Source organism: Periplaneta americana, chromosome 5, assembly GCF_040183065.1.
Source record: "Periplaneta americana isolate PAMFEO1 chromosome 5, P.americana_PAMFEO1_priV1, whole genome shotgun sequence".
Taxonomy (NCBI): Eukaryota; Metazoa; Arthropoda; class Insecta; order Blattodea; family Blattidae; genus Periplaneta; species Periplaneta americana.
The window spans coordinates 6,160,503-6,174,766 of record NC_091121.1 but is presented as its reverse complement, the minus strand read 5'-3'; the positions used below and the strand labels follow the sequence as shown (position 1 = coordinate 6,174,766).

Here is a 14,264-nt window from a genome sequence, read left to right as displayed (position 1 = left end):
TCTTTTCACAGAGTAATACGTAGATTCAGTAACAGGTCTGTAAGTAGCAGTGCTGCCCTTCTTTGCTAAAGCATCCGCATTCTCGTTTCCCAGGATTCCACAATGGGATGGTATCCATTGGAATACAATTCTTTTATTGAGTGATATTAATTGAGAGATCATTTTAGTTATTTCTGCTGTTTGAGATGAAGGTGTGTGTTTAGAGACTATTGATAGAATATCTGCTTTGGAGTCTGACAATATAACTGCATTCCTAAATTTATTTATGTGGCATAGAAGATTCCTGAGACATTCACTTGCAATGATTTCATCATCAAAACTTGTTGTTCCATATGCAAGTGATCTATAAAGTGAGAAGAGACTGCACGTAACACCTGCACCGGCACCTTGTTCTCTGGAGATCAAGGATCCGTCGGTGTATAAATGAAGCCATTTTTGTGGAGGGTACCTAATATTAATTGTCTCTAAAGACAATTGTTTTAGTATTTCAGTGTTTACTTCTGATTTCAGTATTTCTTCTGTTAAATTTAGATTATATTCTATATTTAATAGAGTTAAAGGGTTTGGTTTAATTTGTAACTTTTCTTTTAAATTCGGGATATTGATTTTCTGTTGTAATTCTTGAACAATGGATATGAAACTTTTTTGAGTTTTCAATCTACAGAGAGGACTGTATGAATGCCAATTGTTTCCTGGTAATCTGATAAGTTTTTCATATTGAATCAGTGCTTTTTCTTCTATTATCATTTTGATGCTGTTAATATTAGTGAGGAATCTCATAGAATCTATTGGAGTTGTTTTGATTCCACCAGTAATGAGTCTGAGAGCTTGGTTTTGAACATATTCTATGTCGTTTATGAAAGGTGAAGTAATTAAAATTTCTCCGCAGTATGTCAGCACTGGCTGTATAAACATTTTGTATGAAGTGTTCAAAGTATTCCTAGAGCATCCCCATTTCTTTCCTGCTAGTCTTTTTAGAAGGGAGAATCTTTTACGAGCTTTTTCAGAAATGTATTTCAAATGATTGCTCCATGTTAACTTACTATCGAAAATAACTCCAAGATATTTGGATTCATAAGTCCTAGGAAGGTGTTTGCCATTGTATTGGATATTGAATTCTCTTTCTTTTTGTTACATGTAACATGAGCTATTCGTTCTGAAAATCTGCACTTCCACTTTGTATATGTGATCAGGGGTTGAACTGACCTTTGCATTTTGTCCTGATCTCCTTCGATGCCACACGCTCGCCTTGGTAACTGTTTCCATCAAAATCAATCAGAACAGCTCTGACTTGGTAAAGGGTTGCGGGTTCTAGTCCAGTGATGTTCATCACAACTTTGAACATTGAAATAGACCTCGGCTTGAATTCAAGCCATGATGACTCTCCTGATTTCTGAAAGTACATGAATTTTACAACAGTAGAGTGCAAATAAATTTCATGCAGATTGATGTGTACAATAGCACACTTTTATGTAGAAACTAAACATTACAGTTATGCGAAGTTACTTTCTCGAGAGGATACTTGTATAGACAACATTCTGTACTCTTTGTAGCACATATATTTCGCTCTAGTTTATGTAATGTTTAAAAATACATGTTAGTGAAAATAATCTTCTGCAATGTGTGTCCTGTATAGAAACATTTCATGTTGTAAGGCTCGAAACAGGAGGTATTTTTTTTTTTAGAAATTAAAAAAAATGTGCGTCTTAAATTTTGTTGTTGTTGTTTTCTAATGCCAGACATTTGACAATAATAGTAATATGCGTTACAAGACCGATATGTTGAAGTTTTCATGTTCGAGGAAAAGTTTGAAAAAGCTAAACGTAGTTGAGCTTTTTTAATTTCCGAGAATTGAAAGAAAACATACCGCTCATGTATCGTACGTTATTTTGTGCGAAGATCGTTTATTACATACCTGAAAGACGAATTTCTAATTAGTTGCAATGAAATCTCCATCTTGGTTTCTGTTGAATGACGGCAAATTTGCAAAACAAAAATATCTATCTTCAACAGTATTGCTTTAAAATGTTTCTGTGTTTACTATACTCCAGCAGGCCGTGATATACGTCTGTCTTTTTTCCCCCAGTCTATGATGAGTCTGGAATCTTGTTGATTTTTTCACGGCTTCCTTAATGTTAATTGCATCACGAATGCAGTAACTTTAGTGGAGTTGTAGAGTTTACTTAATGTTTGCAAATATTTAAAAACAATAATTAACAGTGCAATTTAGGTGAAATTGCAGTGGTAAGTTTCCAATTTATAATTATTACTGTATTGAACGTCTCTAAAAATAATATGTTAAAAGCCTAAAGCAGTAAAATGAATACGTCACTTAAGCGGCAAAAAGAGGGAAATTGTTATGTGTGTTAAGTTGGGAATACTGAATGTGGAATTTTAGACTTTCCGCGGATTGGTTTTGTGCGGAAACCAAGCAAATACGCACGATCTCGCACAAAGTCATTTGACCTCTTGCACTCCAATATTTTTCAAAGATATTGTCATGGTTAGCCACTGACGCACAGATTTTGAGATGTTCTGAATCCATTTGTTGTTTTGAGTTGCACAATGGACAGTGATATATTGACTGATATATTCCAATTCTATGCAGATGCTTGGCCAAACAGTCATGCCTGTTGCCAATCTAAATGCAGCTACAGACGATTTGCATGGTAAATCGGGAATCAACTGTGGATTATGATGCAGAGAGTTCCATGTTTTCCCTTGAGATTGTGTTATCAAATTTTGTTTGTTGAAGTCTAAGTATGTAGATTTAATAAATCTCTTCACAGAGTAATACGTAGATTTAGTAACAGGTCTGTAAGTAGCAATGCTGCCCTTCTTTGCTAAAGCATCCGCATTCTCGCTTCCCAGGATTCCACAATGGGATGGTATCCATTGGAATACAATTATTTTATTGAGTGATATTAATTGAGAGAGCATTTTAGTTATTTCTTCTATTTGAGATGAAGGTGTGTGTTTAGAGACTATTGATAGAATAGCTGATTTGGAGTCTGACAATGCGTCTTAAATGTTGTTTATGGGTTACAATGTTATGTATACAAAATTTTAACCCCAACGGATGCTTTATAGGCAGAGCGTATTGATCTTAAAGTTTTCAGATTTACTTCGCGGGTCTTCGTTTGCTACAGACTGTAATATTAATACAGTTTTCTTATATTAAGGCAGAAGGATACAAACATTTAAATATTAAGTAAATGGAAAAAACTGAACAGAATTATTACACTATTAAGCAGGCTGTAACATTCCACATATCACCACGAGGAAGTGGCTGCTATCGACTTCAACTCACCTATATACTCACTGTCTTGCTTTCTGTTACCAGTTTTATTTTTGCCTAGATGGAAAGTACTCACATATTTTTCTTGCAAGCGTAGAACGAATGCAAGCACTTCTCCAATCGTAGCCAGATACAGATATTAGACAAAATTCGTTCCTGCTTAACAACAGTACGACCTTCACAATCTTCAAGTGACATAAATTGACCTCGAAAATCCATAAAGGGCAGTTTTTCATCCATACATTTATTGAAAGAGACGTATTGGAGGTAGCTCAATGAAATGTAAGAGGCAAATACACCACTGCAGATGTTTTCCAACATGATTTTCTACAAGTGAATGTTACGACCTTCACAATCTTCAAGTGACATAAATTGACCTCGAAAATCCATAAAGGGCAGTTTTTCATCCATACATTTATTGAAAGAGACGTCTTGGAGGTAGCTCAATGAAATGTAAGAGGCAAATACACCACTGCAGAGGTTTTCCAACATGATTTTCTACAAGTGAATGTTACGACCTTCACAATCTTCACATAAATTGACCTCGAAAATCCATAAAGGGCAGTTTTTCATCCATACATTTATTGAAAGAGACGTCTTGGAGGTAGCTCAATGAAATGTAAGAGGCAAATACACCACTGCAGAGGTTTTCCAACATGATTTTCTACAAGTGAATGTTACGACCTTCACAATCTTCACATAAATTGACCTCGAAAATCCATAAAGGGCAGTTTTTCATCCATACATTTATTGAAAGAGACGTATTGGAGGTAGCTCAATGAAATGTAAGAGGCAAATACACCACTGCAGATGTTTTCCAACATGATTTTCTACAAGTGAATGTTACGACCTTCACAATCTTCAAGTGACATAAATTGACCTCGAAAATCCATAAAGGGCAGTTTTTCATCCATACATTTATTGAAAGAGACGTCTTGGAGGTAGCTCAATGAAATGTAAGAGGCAAATACACCACTGCAGAGGTTTTCCAACATGATTTTCTACAAGTGAATGTTACGACCTTCACAATCTTCACATAAATTGACCTCGAAAATCCATAAAGGGCAGTTTTTCATCCATACATTTATTGAAAGAGACGTCTTGGAGGTAGCTCAATGAAATGTAAGAGGCAAATACACCACTGCAGAGGTTTTCCAACATGATTTTCTACAAGTGAATGTTACGACCTTCACAATCTTCACATAAATTGACCTCGAAAATCCATAAAGGGCAGTTTTTCATCCATACATTTATTGAAAGAGACGTATTGGAGGTAGCTCAATGAAATGTAAGAGGCAAATACACCACTGCAGATGTTTTCCAACATGATTTTCTACAAGTGAATGTTACGACCTTCACAATCTTCAAGTGACATAAATTGACCTCGAAAATCCATAAAGGGCAGTTTTTCATCCATACATTTATTGAAAGAGACGTCTTGGAGGTAGCTCAATGAAATGTAAGAGGCAAATACACCACTGCAGAGGTTTTCCAACATGATTTTCTACAAGTGAATGTTACGACCTTCACAATCTTCACATAAATTGACCTCGAAAATCCATAAAGGGCAGTTTTTCATCCATACATTTATTGAAAGAGACGTCTTGGAGGTAGCTCAATGAAATGTAAGAGGCAAATACACCACTGCAGAGGTTTTCCAACATGATTTTCTACAAGTGAATGTTACGTCCTTCACAATCTTCACATAAATTGACCTCGAAAATCCATAAAGGGCAGTTTTTCATCCATACATTTATTGAAAGAGACGTCTTGGAGGTAGCTCAATGAAATGTAAGAGGCAAATACACCATTGCAGATGTTTTCCAACATGATTTTCTACAAGTGAATGTTACGACCTTCACAATCTTCAAGTGACATAAATTGACCTCGAAAATCCATAAAGGGCAGTTTTTCATCCATACATTTATTGAAAGAGACGTATTGGAGGTAGCTCAATGAAATGTAAGAGGCAAATACACCATTGCAGATGTTTTCCAACATGATTTTCTACAAGTGAATGTTACGACCTTCACAATCTTCAAGTGACATAAATTGACCTCGAAAATCCATAAAGGGCAGTTTTTCATCCATACATTTATTGAAAGAGACGTCTTGGAGGTAGCTCAATGAAATGTAAGAGGCAAATACACCACTGCAGAGGTTTTCCAACATGATTTTCTACAAGTGAATGTTACGACCTTCACAATCTTCACATAAATTGACCTCGAAAATCCATAAAGGGCAGTTTTTCATCCATACATTTATTGAAAGAGACGTATTGGAGGTAGCTCAATGAAATGTAAGAGGCAAATACACCACTGCAGATGTTTTCCAACATGATTTTCTACAAGTGAATGTTACGACCTTCACAATCTTCAAGTGACATAAATTGACCTCGAAAATCCATAAAGGGCAGTTTTTCATCCATACATTTATTGAAAGAGACGTCTTGGAGGTAGCTCAATGAAATGTAAGAGGCAAATACACCACTGCAGAGGTTTTCCAACATGATTTTCTACAAGTGAATGTTACGACCTTCACAATCTTCAAGTGACATAAATTGACCTCGAAAATCCATAAAGGGCAGTTTTTCATCCATACATTTATTGAAAGAGACGTCTTGGAGGTAGCTCAATGAAATGTAAGAGGCAAATACACCATTGCAGATGTTTTCCAACATGATTTTCTACAAGTGAATGTTACGACCTTCACAATCTTCAAGTGACATAAATTGACCTCGAAAATCCATAAAGGGCAGTTTTTCATCCATACATTTATTGAAAGAGACGTCTTGGAGGTAGCTCAATGAAATGTAAGAGGCAAATACACCATTGCAGATGTTTTCCAACATGATTTTCTACAAGTGAATGTTACGACCTTCACAATCTTCAAGTGACATAAATTGACCTCGAAAATCCATAAAGGGCAGTTTTTCATCCATACATTTATTGAAAGAGACGTCTTGGAGGTAGCTCAATGAAATGTAAGAGGCAAATACACCACTGCAGAGGTTTTCCAACATGATTTTCTACAAGTGAATGTTACGACCTTCACAATCTTCAAGTGACATAAATTGACCTCGAAAATCCATAAAGGGCAGTTTTTCATCCATACATTTATTGAAAGAGACGTCTTGGAAGTAGCTCAATGAAATGTAAGAGGCAAATACACCATTGTAGAGGTTTTCCAACATGATTTTCGACAAGTGAATGTTATTTCTCTTCTTGAACCGACGTTACTGTTCGTCCGAGTGGTTATGTCGCATCCCAGTTTCTCTCGCCAGTTTCTGCTTGCCCCTCTGTAAAGGCTGTGACTGGGTTGTTGGGCTCTTTCCTGAAGATATTTGCTGTATGAAATTGGAAATCTACGTAATATTAAATAAGTGTTTAAAACAATTGAAAGAAAAGGTCCCCGTTGAATACGTAACTGTCACGTGATTTCCCCCGTTTCGACGACCCTGCGACATAACCACAGTAGTATTTGTATCATATCCCACTGAAATTAACTGTAAAAAGTCCACGTTCTTACTTATCAACGTTTTAAGAATTTATGAAAAATATTTTATTTCATGTAGCTGACTCAGGAAGTGAAGTGTGACCGATATGTGAAGGGTTCAGAACCATAGGGACCAAGCACAATTTACTACCACACCTGTGGAGTAACAGTCAGCGCGTCTGGCCGCGCAACCAGGTGGTCCGGGTTCGAATCCCGGTTGGGGCAAGTTACCTGGTTGAGGTTTTTTTCCGGGGTTTTCCCTCAACCCAATACGAGCAAATGCTGGGTAACTTTCGGTGCTGGACCACGGACTCATTTCACCGGCATTATCACCTTCATTTCATTCAGACGCTAAATAACCTAGATGTTAATACAGCGTCGTAAAATAACCCAATAAAATAAAAATAAAAACCATTTACTAAAACCGTAGAAAACAAGAGTTAAAATGAAGTTACAATAAAACTCCGATCATCCGTCACCCTATTAACCGATTGGAGGATTATCCGTCTGTCTTTCTCTATCGCGGAAAAAAATATAAAGTATTCTGCATTATAGTAGTATGATTTTTTCTACAGAGTGTTTTTTTTTTAAATCTTTACCCTTACGCATTATGGCCTACTCTTCGAATGGCTGTACTTTTTAACTTCTATGCAAAATGTCTTCTACAAGTGTCAAAAGAAAACATGTTGTATTACGGAAAAAAGTGCAAGAAATTGAATGTTTTGGGAAAAGAGAAAATGTGGTTCTTCTCACAACACAATACGACATGGGAATTACAACTGTGCTCGATTTAGGCTATTGAAAAAAAAAAAAAAAAATATATATATATATATATATATATATATATAAACATAAACTGTATTAAATTTGTAAATCTACAACATGAGACCTCTACTATTCCTGTCCTTTCACAGACAGTCGTCATAAGGAGTTTCCTTGACCATTAAAAACCCGTCATTGAAAACCAGACTTAAATAAAATAAATATTGTTTTAATATCTGACTTATCGGAAAATCAAACATGAATTGTAAAAAAAGAAACAGACTTAAATTAGTGAACTTTTCATCCACTACCTAGCGTATTAAAAGAAAAGACCATAGAGGAAATTACGAAAATATTAAGTACTTAGTTTATGAAAACTTTTTATGGTACAGATTATCCGATTTTCTCGATTAACCGTTCAGTCCACCCTCTTCATTACCACGGATAATAGAGGTTCTACTGTATTACCATAATTCAATGGAAACATATAGCAATTAATATAAAGTATAAACATTAAAACTAAATGACATGTCAATCTTCATTAAACTATGGTATTCACTTAACTTTAACCCTTGCTTTCTCCGTTTTTAATAAATGGCGCTTGGCCCACTATGGCTCCGAACCCTTCATATTTATGGATACTGCCTGGTTCTTCAACTAGGACATACTGCTCCTCCATTTTGGTTTCTCTGGACTTTTTGTTTCTCTTCTTTGTTACAAAGAATCTTTTGTGTTTCTTACCATCGAAATAAATGCCGTGGGACATTTTTTTCTTCAATTCCTGTTCACGCACAACACTGAAATTTTTCTTCACTTATCGTTAAATTTTACTGTTAGGCCTACACAGTTGCTTTCGTCATATTGAGATACCAGTTTGAGACCTTCTAAGGCTAACGGCACCTGCTTTATCAATAAATTTTTTAACTCTCGAGAGAGTAACTTTCATCTGCTTGATACATTTCCATTTTGCAGGTCTTGCTTGTAGATTCCATCGGACATTTTGCAGTGAATTCCGACCTTGAAGAATGGTTTTCTCCTGGTGTACTGCTCACATGTATAGGACTAATATCTCCTGTAGAATTAGATGACGATTCTTCTTCCTGTTCACGTTTTATGTGTCTCCTTTATTCTTATTCTTGTATGTTTACAACGTCTAAACTTCCGACTACAGTTTTCTTTACGTGTCCTCCGATTGCTGAGGAATTTTTTTTCAGATATTTTTTTGATATTTCATACGTAGAGCTTGGAAATTCGAGACAATATCAAATAATCTTGCACTGTTAGTCTCATATCGTTCAATTTAGGTTCATTGGATATTGTGCTCTTTCTTGCTTTCAATACATTCTTCACATAATTACGGAAATTTACTACCATCTCGGTTATTGCTATTATTGAAACGAAGAGATTGAAGTATATTTCCGCATACATACCATTTTATTTGGAATTATTCGCATTGCAGGTTTTTTACTGCCTTCTCATTTCAGTTCTTTGCAAGCGAAGAGATAATATCTCATTATAAATCGGTAGGTCAGGAACGTCCTATTACCCATTTCTTTTAGGCTTTACAGGGAGCTTCACCTGAAAGACTAGATTTGCATAATGTATACGTCACTGTGTACGTTAACAGAAAACCACAATTCCAAGTCACACAGAGATTGTGTGCACTCGTTGTGGGTCTCTGGCGTTTCGTCAGCCCACGCGAGTTGTGTGGATATAAAATGGAAAAGTTGAGACGGTGTCGGGTGGAGTTCCCGGGTAGCTCAGTGGTAGAGCGCTGGTACGTTCAACCAGAGGTCCCGGGATCGATACCCGGCCCCGGAACAATTTTTCCCTTGAAATTATTAATTTCTTTTAGGGTTCTAAAAATATACTCCGCTCTGATTGATGTCTTCTTCATTGCTTTTGCGGTTGATTTCGCCTTGAATAATAATAAAGCACCACACACACAATACACTACAAGCTACAGCTCAAGTGTAACTGACGAACATCAAGCAGGAGTGCCAATAGTTTATTTTCACCTCTCAACTATCTACTTCCCTCGACGAACTTTATACTATTTTTATACATGTTGTCAGTTTGAAAGTATCTCCTCGGTTGTCTTTGCATTTATATGGTCTCAACGATTTTAGATTTCATAATAATACAATATACTTTGATGATGAATGTTGTTGATGATAATAATAATAATAATAATAATAATAATAATAATAATAATGGTAATAATAATTTGTACATAATTTCAAAGCCATTGCGCCCCAGAGAAAATTTAATCTAAGGTTCGAATTTTGTTGTGCTTGATTATTAAGCGAAGTGACATCTTTTCTGTATTACACGCTTTATAATTTCGAAAAAAAAAAATCGATACACCCTATTATACAGGTGAACACCAATTATTTTTGCAAAAACGAAAATTACCAGAAAAATCTAGGTTACAGTTTTATTATTAATATAGACTAGTCAGATTGAGGCGGCACTAGCATGAAAATGCATTATTATTTTACAACTCGTATATCACGTTAAATATCAGCCCTATCAAAATTTTGCGTAAGATAAAACTTGTCGGAAGGATTTTAAATCAACTTTTGTTATGTAACATTCTCCTAAAAATCAGTAATAAGTGAGATATTTCGAATTATTTAATTCAGGTCACCTTATAACTCCATTTAAAAAAGAAAGGATTTTTTGAATGTCATATCAAAAAATCTAAGTAGGAGCTAACTTATTTTGCATAAAAATTGTCAGAAATATGTTGGCCATTATCGAATGTAGACGTAACAAACATAAAGACAGATATATAAACAAATATGTCAACACTTAGATTTTCAGTACCAGGATAGTTTATTACACACGTTAACACTAATTTAATTAATTTTGCAAGAACGAAAATTACCAGAAAAATGTATTATTACTATAGATGAATACCAACCTGTTTTATACGGGTTGTTTAAAGTAGTGTCCGTTCACACATTCTCGACATCTTTCGATTAAATTGTTAATCATTCCCTAAGATACTAAACATTAGAGTATACAGGAATACCAGCTTTTAAAGTATAAATGTAATTGCTGCCATTTAAAAATGTCGTAATTTTTATGCTTGCAAGCGTCGTAAAGTACTGAAATGTGCTGAACATATAAACAAGAAATTGCTGATTCAATTTTTCATAAATAAGAAAAAGAAACGAAAATGCGATTTTTGATTGAAAATGACCAAAATTTCACCCGTTTTCCCCCTAAATGTTCAGTAATTCAAAGATATGTAAATTTTAGTACGCCGAAAATAATGAACAATGTCTGACCTTGTACTGAATTTGGTAGAACAGCGGCGTTCCTAGTCCCTTCTGGTCTTTCGAATGCAGATCAGCTGTGACCACAACGTCAAGAAAACCTGGTGAAGTCTCTGGTGCCACAGACATGTACTTATATGCTGCGACAAAAGAACAAATTTATTTCACACATTTATGATCAGGGCCCTCCTTTCTGCGTGTTGCATCGAGTTCACGGAGGTAATCATTTTCTACGTAGAACCAAAGTGTCTCGTGTAGTGAGTACATAATCAGGTATTTTTGTTTTTGGAATATACCTCTATCTCCCCTGAAATTCATGTATTCACATAATATTAATTCGTAACTTTTATTATTTCTAGTCTATTCCTACAACCTTCCCATACTGAAAGTCTGGCACTAGGACAAAGTCTTATGAACAATTAAATTAAGTGAATATGAAATGTTAGGTTATTAAATTGATTACTGCATCCATATAGGTGGTCGATAAAATTGAACAAAATAATGACCAATCAACGAAGAAGTACTTTATCTAATCCCATTCACATCAAGAAATTAGCATGCTAAAGTTAGTAATGAACATAAATTTCTTATTTACGAAAATTCGTATTTTAAAGTAATGCGGTATACAGGTATATTACAGGTTAAATTCTTTTTTTGTGAACATATAAAAGTATACTTTTGATAAACTGAAAATGTAAATTATTATTAATTGTAACAAGGGTTGATACAAATATTATTACGTATGTTGTTTGTTATTCTTATATGTATGAGTAAATTATTTTTATTGAAAATTACGAAGAATGTAATAGCCATCTATGTTTTTCAACACAATGTTAATTGTTCAGTTTGTTTCTGATTCTAAGGCCATGAATAATAGGCACAAAGATAAGTTTGGTTATCATACGAATGTACACTTAGCGGCAAAAAGAATGGGCCGAATCTTGGTCGATAGAAATGCAAAGTTCTATCGTGCGGTTCACTCGTGTCAACGTAACCCACTGCAAGGCCCTGTTGTGGTGTCTCTTCATTGAAAGTCGTCCGTCTATAATGTAGTACACCTTACGAGCAGTGTGTGGCCCAGTGGTAAGAAGTCTGATATCCGTACAAGAGGTTGAGAGTTCGCCTCCCGGTACGGTAAAATTATTATTTTTATTTAATTTTTACTTAATTTATTAGTTTAAATGTGAAATGGGATTTGTTAACAAACTTCGTTATGCCTGCCTTGTAAAAATATTATTGACCATCACCTGTGGGCTATTAATAGGCTAAACCTAGCCTGTGTAAACAAAAATACTTGTTTCACATCCTAAAAAACAGGACGCATATCAAACACAAATAATTAAATTAACAAAAACAAACAATTTGTTAATATATTACCAAAAAAGGCCTGTGATGGGGACTAGTATCTCGTCCACAAACCACCTGCGTCAACAACTGCCCTTATTCTGCGCGGCATGGAGTCCACAAGATTATGGAACAGGTCTAAATTCTTGGTCATCTCCTCCCACGCATCTAAAACTCTGTCCCACAATTCCTCAGGTGTCCGAACGGGTGGTTGTCCTGCCCAATTAGAGCGTAGGATCCTTTTGACTGCAGCCCACAAATTTTTAATCGGATTCATATCTGGTGAATTTGGAGGCCAGTCGACTGGGTCGACATCACGCCTCCTCGTAAACCATCTTTGAATCCGGTTGGCGGTGTGTATCGGATGATTATCCTGCTGGAAGAAAAGTGTTCCTTCTGGATATCGTTTTCGGGCGGAAGGGATCATTACATTTGCCAAAATGTGTTCGTAGACTTCTGCCGTAAACCGCCCGTGGATGCGTTCCAGAAGTCCTGCCCCATCGTATGACATCCACCTCCAACACTCGACCCTCACGCAACCCGACTTGTTAATAATTCGTCTCACGAAGCGTTCATCGTATCGGTGGCCATTCATACAATAAACTAGGGCAATACTATCGTTCCTATTGGAGACAATTACCTCGTCGGAGAAAATGATATTTCTCCAATCGAAGTCCTGTCGGAGAATAGCATACGCAGAATAACCTATGCGAACCAGGGCAATGAGTTATTGTTTCTGTGCCATCTTCAAGCGTAATGACGAGACAGAAAGTTGTATTAACAGATAGCAGTACTGCTTGAAAGAGAGAGGGAGGTTTATTATTTATTAGAGTTTGGGCATATTCTAAGAGATATCGCCACATAATTATTACTTTGCGGGACACATATGATGACAAATTTGTAATAAAAAAAAGAAGATCGGGGGAGATTCGAACCTTGAGCTACTACTATCAACTTGTTCAATATACCAATGCCGTAACGACTTACGCTACTGTGACTGTTAATATCGGTTCGATACGTGGTTTTCCTGTTCATCGCTCCGGTTGATTTTGTATTTATCAATTGTATTATTAGTATTATTATTTCACTCTTCAAGGGCCCTGATGTATCTAGAATCAACCCGCCATTCCATTTTATTACATATTTTAGACTCTTAAACGAAACACAGCGAATTTAAATGGTTTAATTATGTGTTACCTGGTGAACTATGGCTTTGACGAGACGAGCATGCGCAATGTTATGTCTCTGGAACTTAGAAATTGTCGGCCGGTCCATTCTTTTTGGCGCTAAGTGTACATGTTTGTTTTGTTGGTTTGTTGACTTTGAGAACTGCGTCACAACAGTTCATTCAGTAGATATGTAGTCCAAACTCACACAACTTAAAGTTTTGGTACGAACTTCTTACCTCTGATTATCATTAAAATCGATTTCATTCAGGAACGCATTAATTTCTCATTATATTTCACATAATAGAAACGAAAGAGAAAAGCACTCACTGTCCTGGCAGTATGGTGGAAAATATCCAGGTTCGCAGCCATCTGGGCACTGGCCAGTGAAGGCGTCACATGTGACATTGGAACATCTTCCACACTTCTGCTTGCATTCTACTCCATACTCCCCCCGTTCACAAGCTGGAAAGTCCAGAACAATTTGATTTAAAATAGAAAACTATTTAATAAAAAACTGCATTTTATAAAGTTCGTTGAAGATTTAATAGGATTTTAAACCTTAGTAGGCCTACTAATAATCAACCGGAAGAACAGAGCATTTTTAAATTTCCTAGAACTCATCGTCTTTCGTATTGCATTAGTGCAAAACAACGTATCTTTTCCGCAAATGTTGGAGATTTAACCCAGATTATCCTAACCTCCTTCCAGAAGGACTGAATGCTGGGCCTAATATTGGATCCTGAACTCATTTCGCTGGCATTATCACCTTCATATCATTAAGACGGCAGATAACCATAGTAGTTGACAAAGCATCGTAAAATAAATCAGTTAAAAATATATGCTAAATTTTTAGTACGTTTGCTAATTCTGGTATTGTTAACGAAACCTACTGATATATTTATAGGCCTATAT

At 35.8% G+C, this 14,264-nt stretch overlaps 1 protein-coding gene across 2 annotated transcripts in view; it reads right to left on the bottom strand.

Annotated features, from left to right (window-relative positions):
* The window catches only part of LOC138699435 (uncharacterized), a 123,991-nt gene that overhangs the window by 49,052 nt on the left and 60,675 nt on the right, over positions 1-14,264 (bottom strand). For both annotated transcript variants that reach the window (XM_069825299.1, XM_069825300.1), the window contains exons 12-14: positions 13,680-13,814; positions 10,852-10,979; positions 1,207-1,393 (exon numbers count right to left, since the gene is read on the bottom strand). In XM_069825299.1, coding sequence (XP_069681400.1) covers positions 1,207-1,393; positions 10,852-10,979; positions 13,680-13,814 — 450 coding nt within the window. The remainder of the gene's footprint in view (positions 1-1,206; positions 1,394-10,851; positions 10,980-13,679; positions 13,815-14,264) is intronic.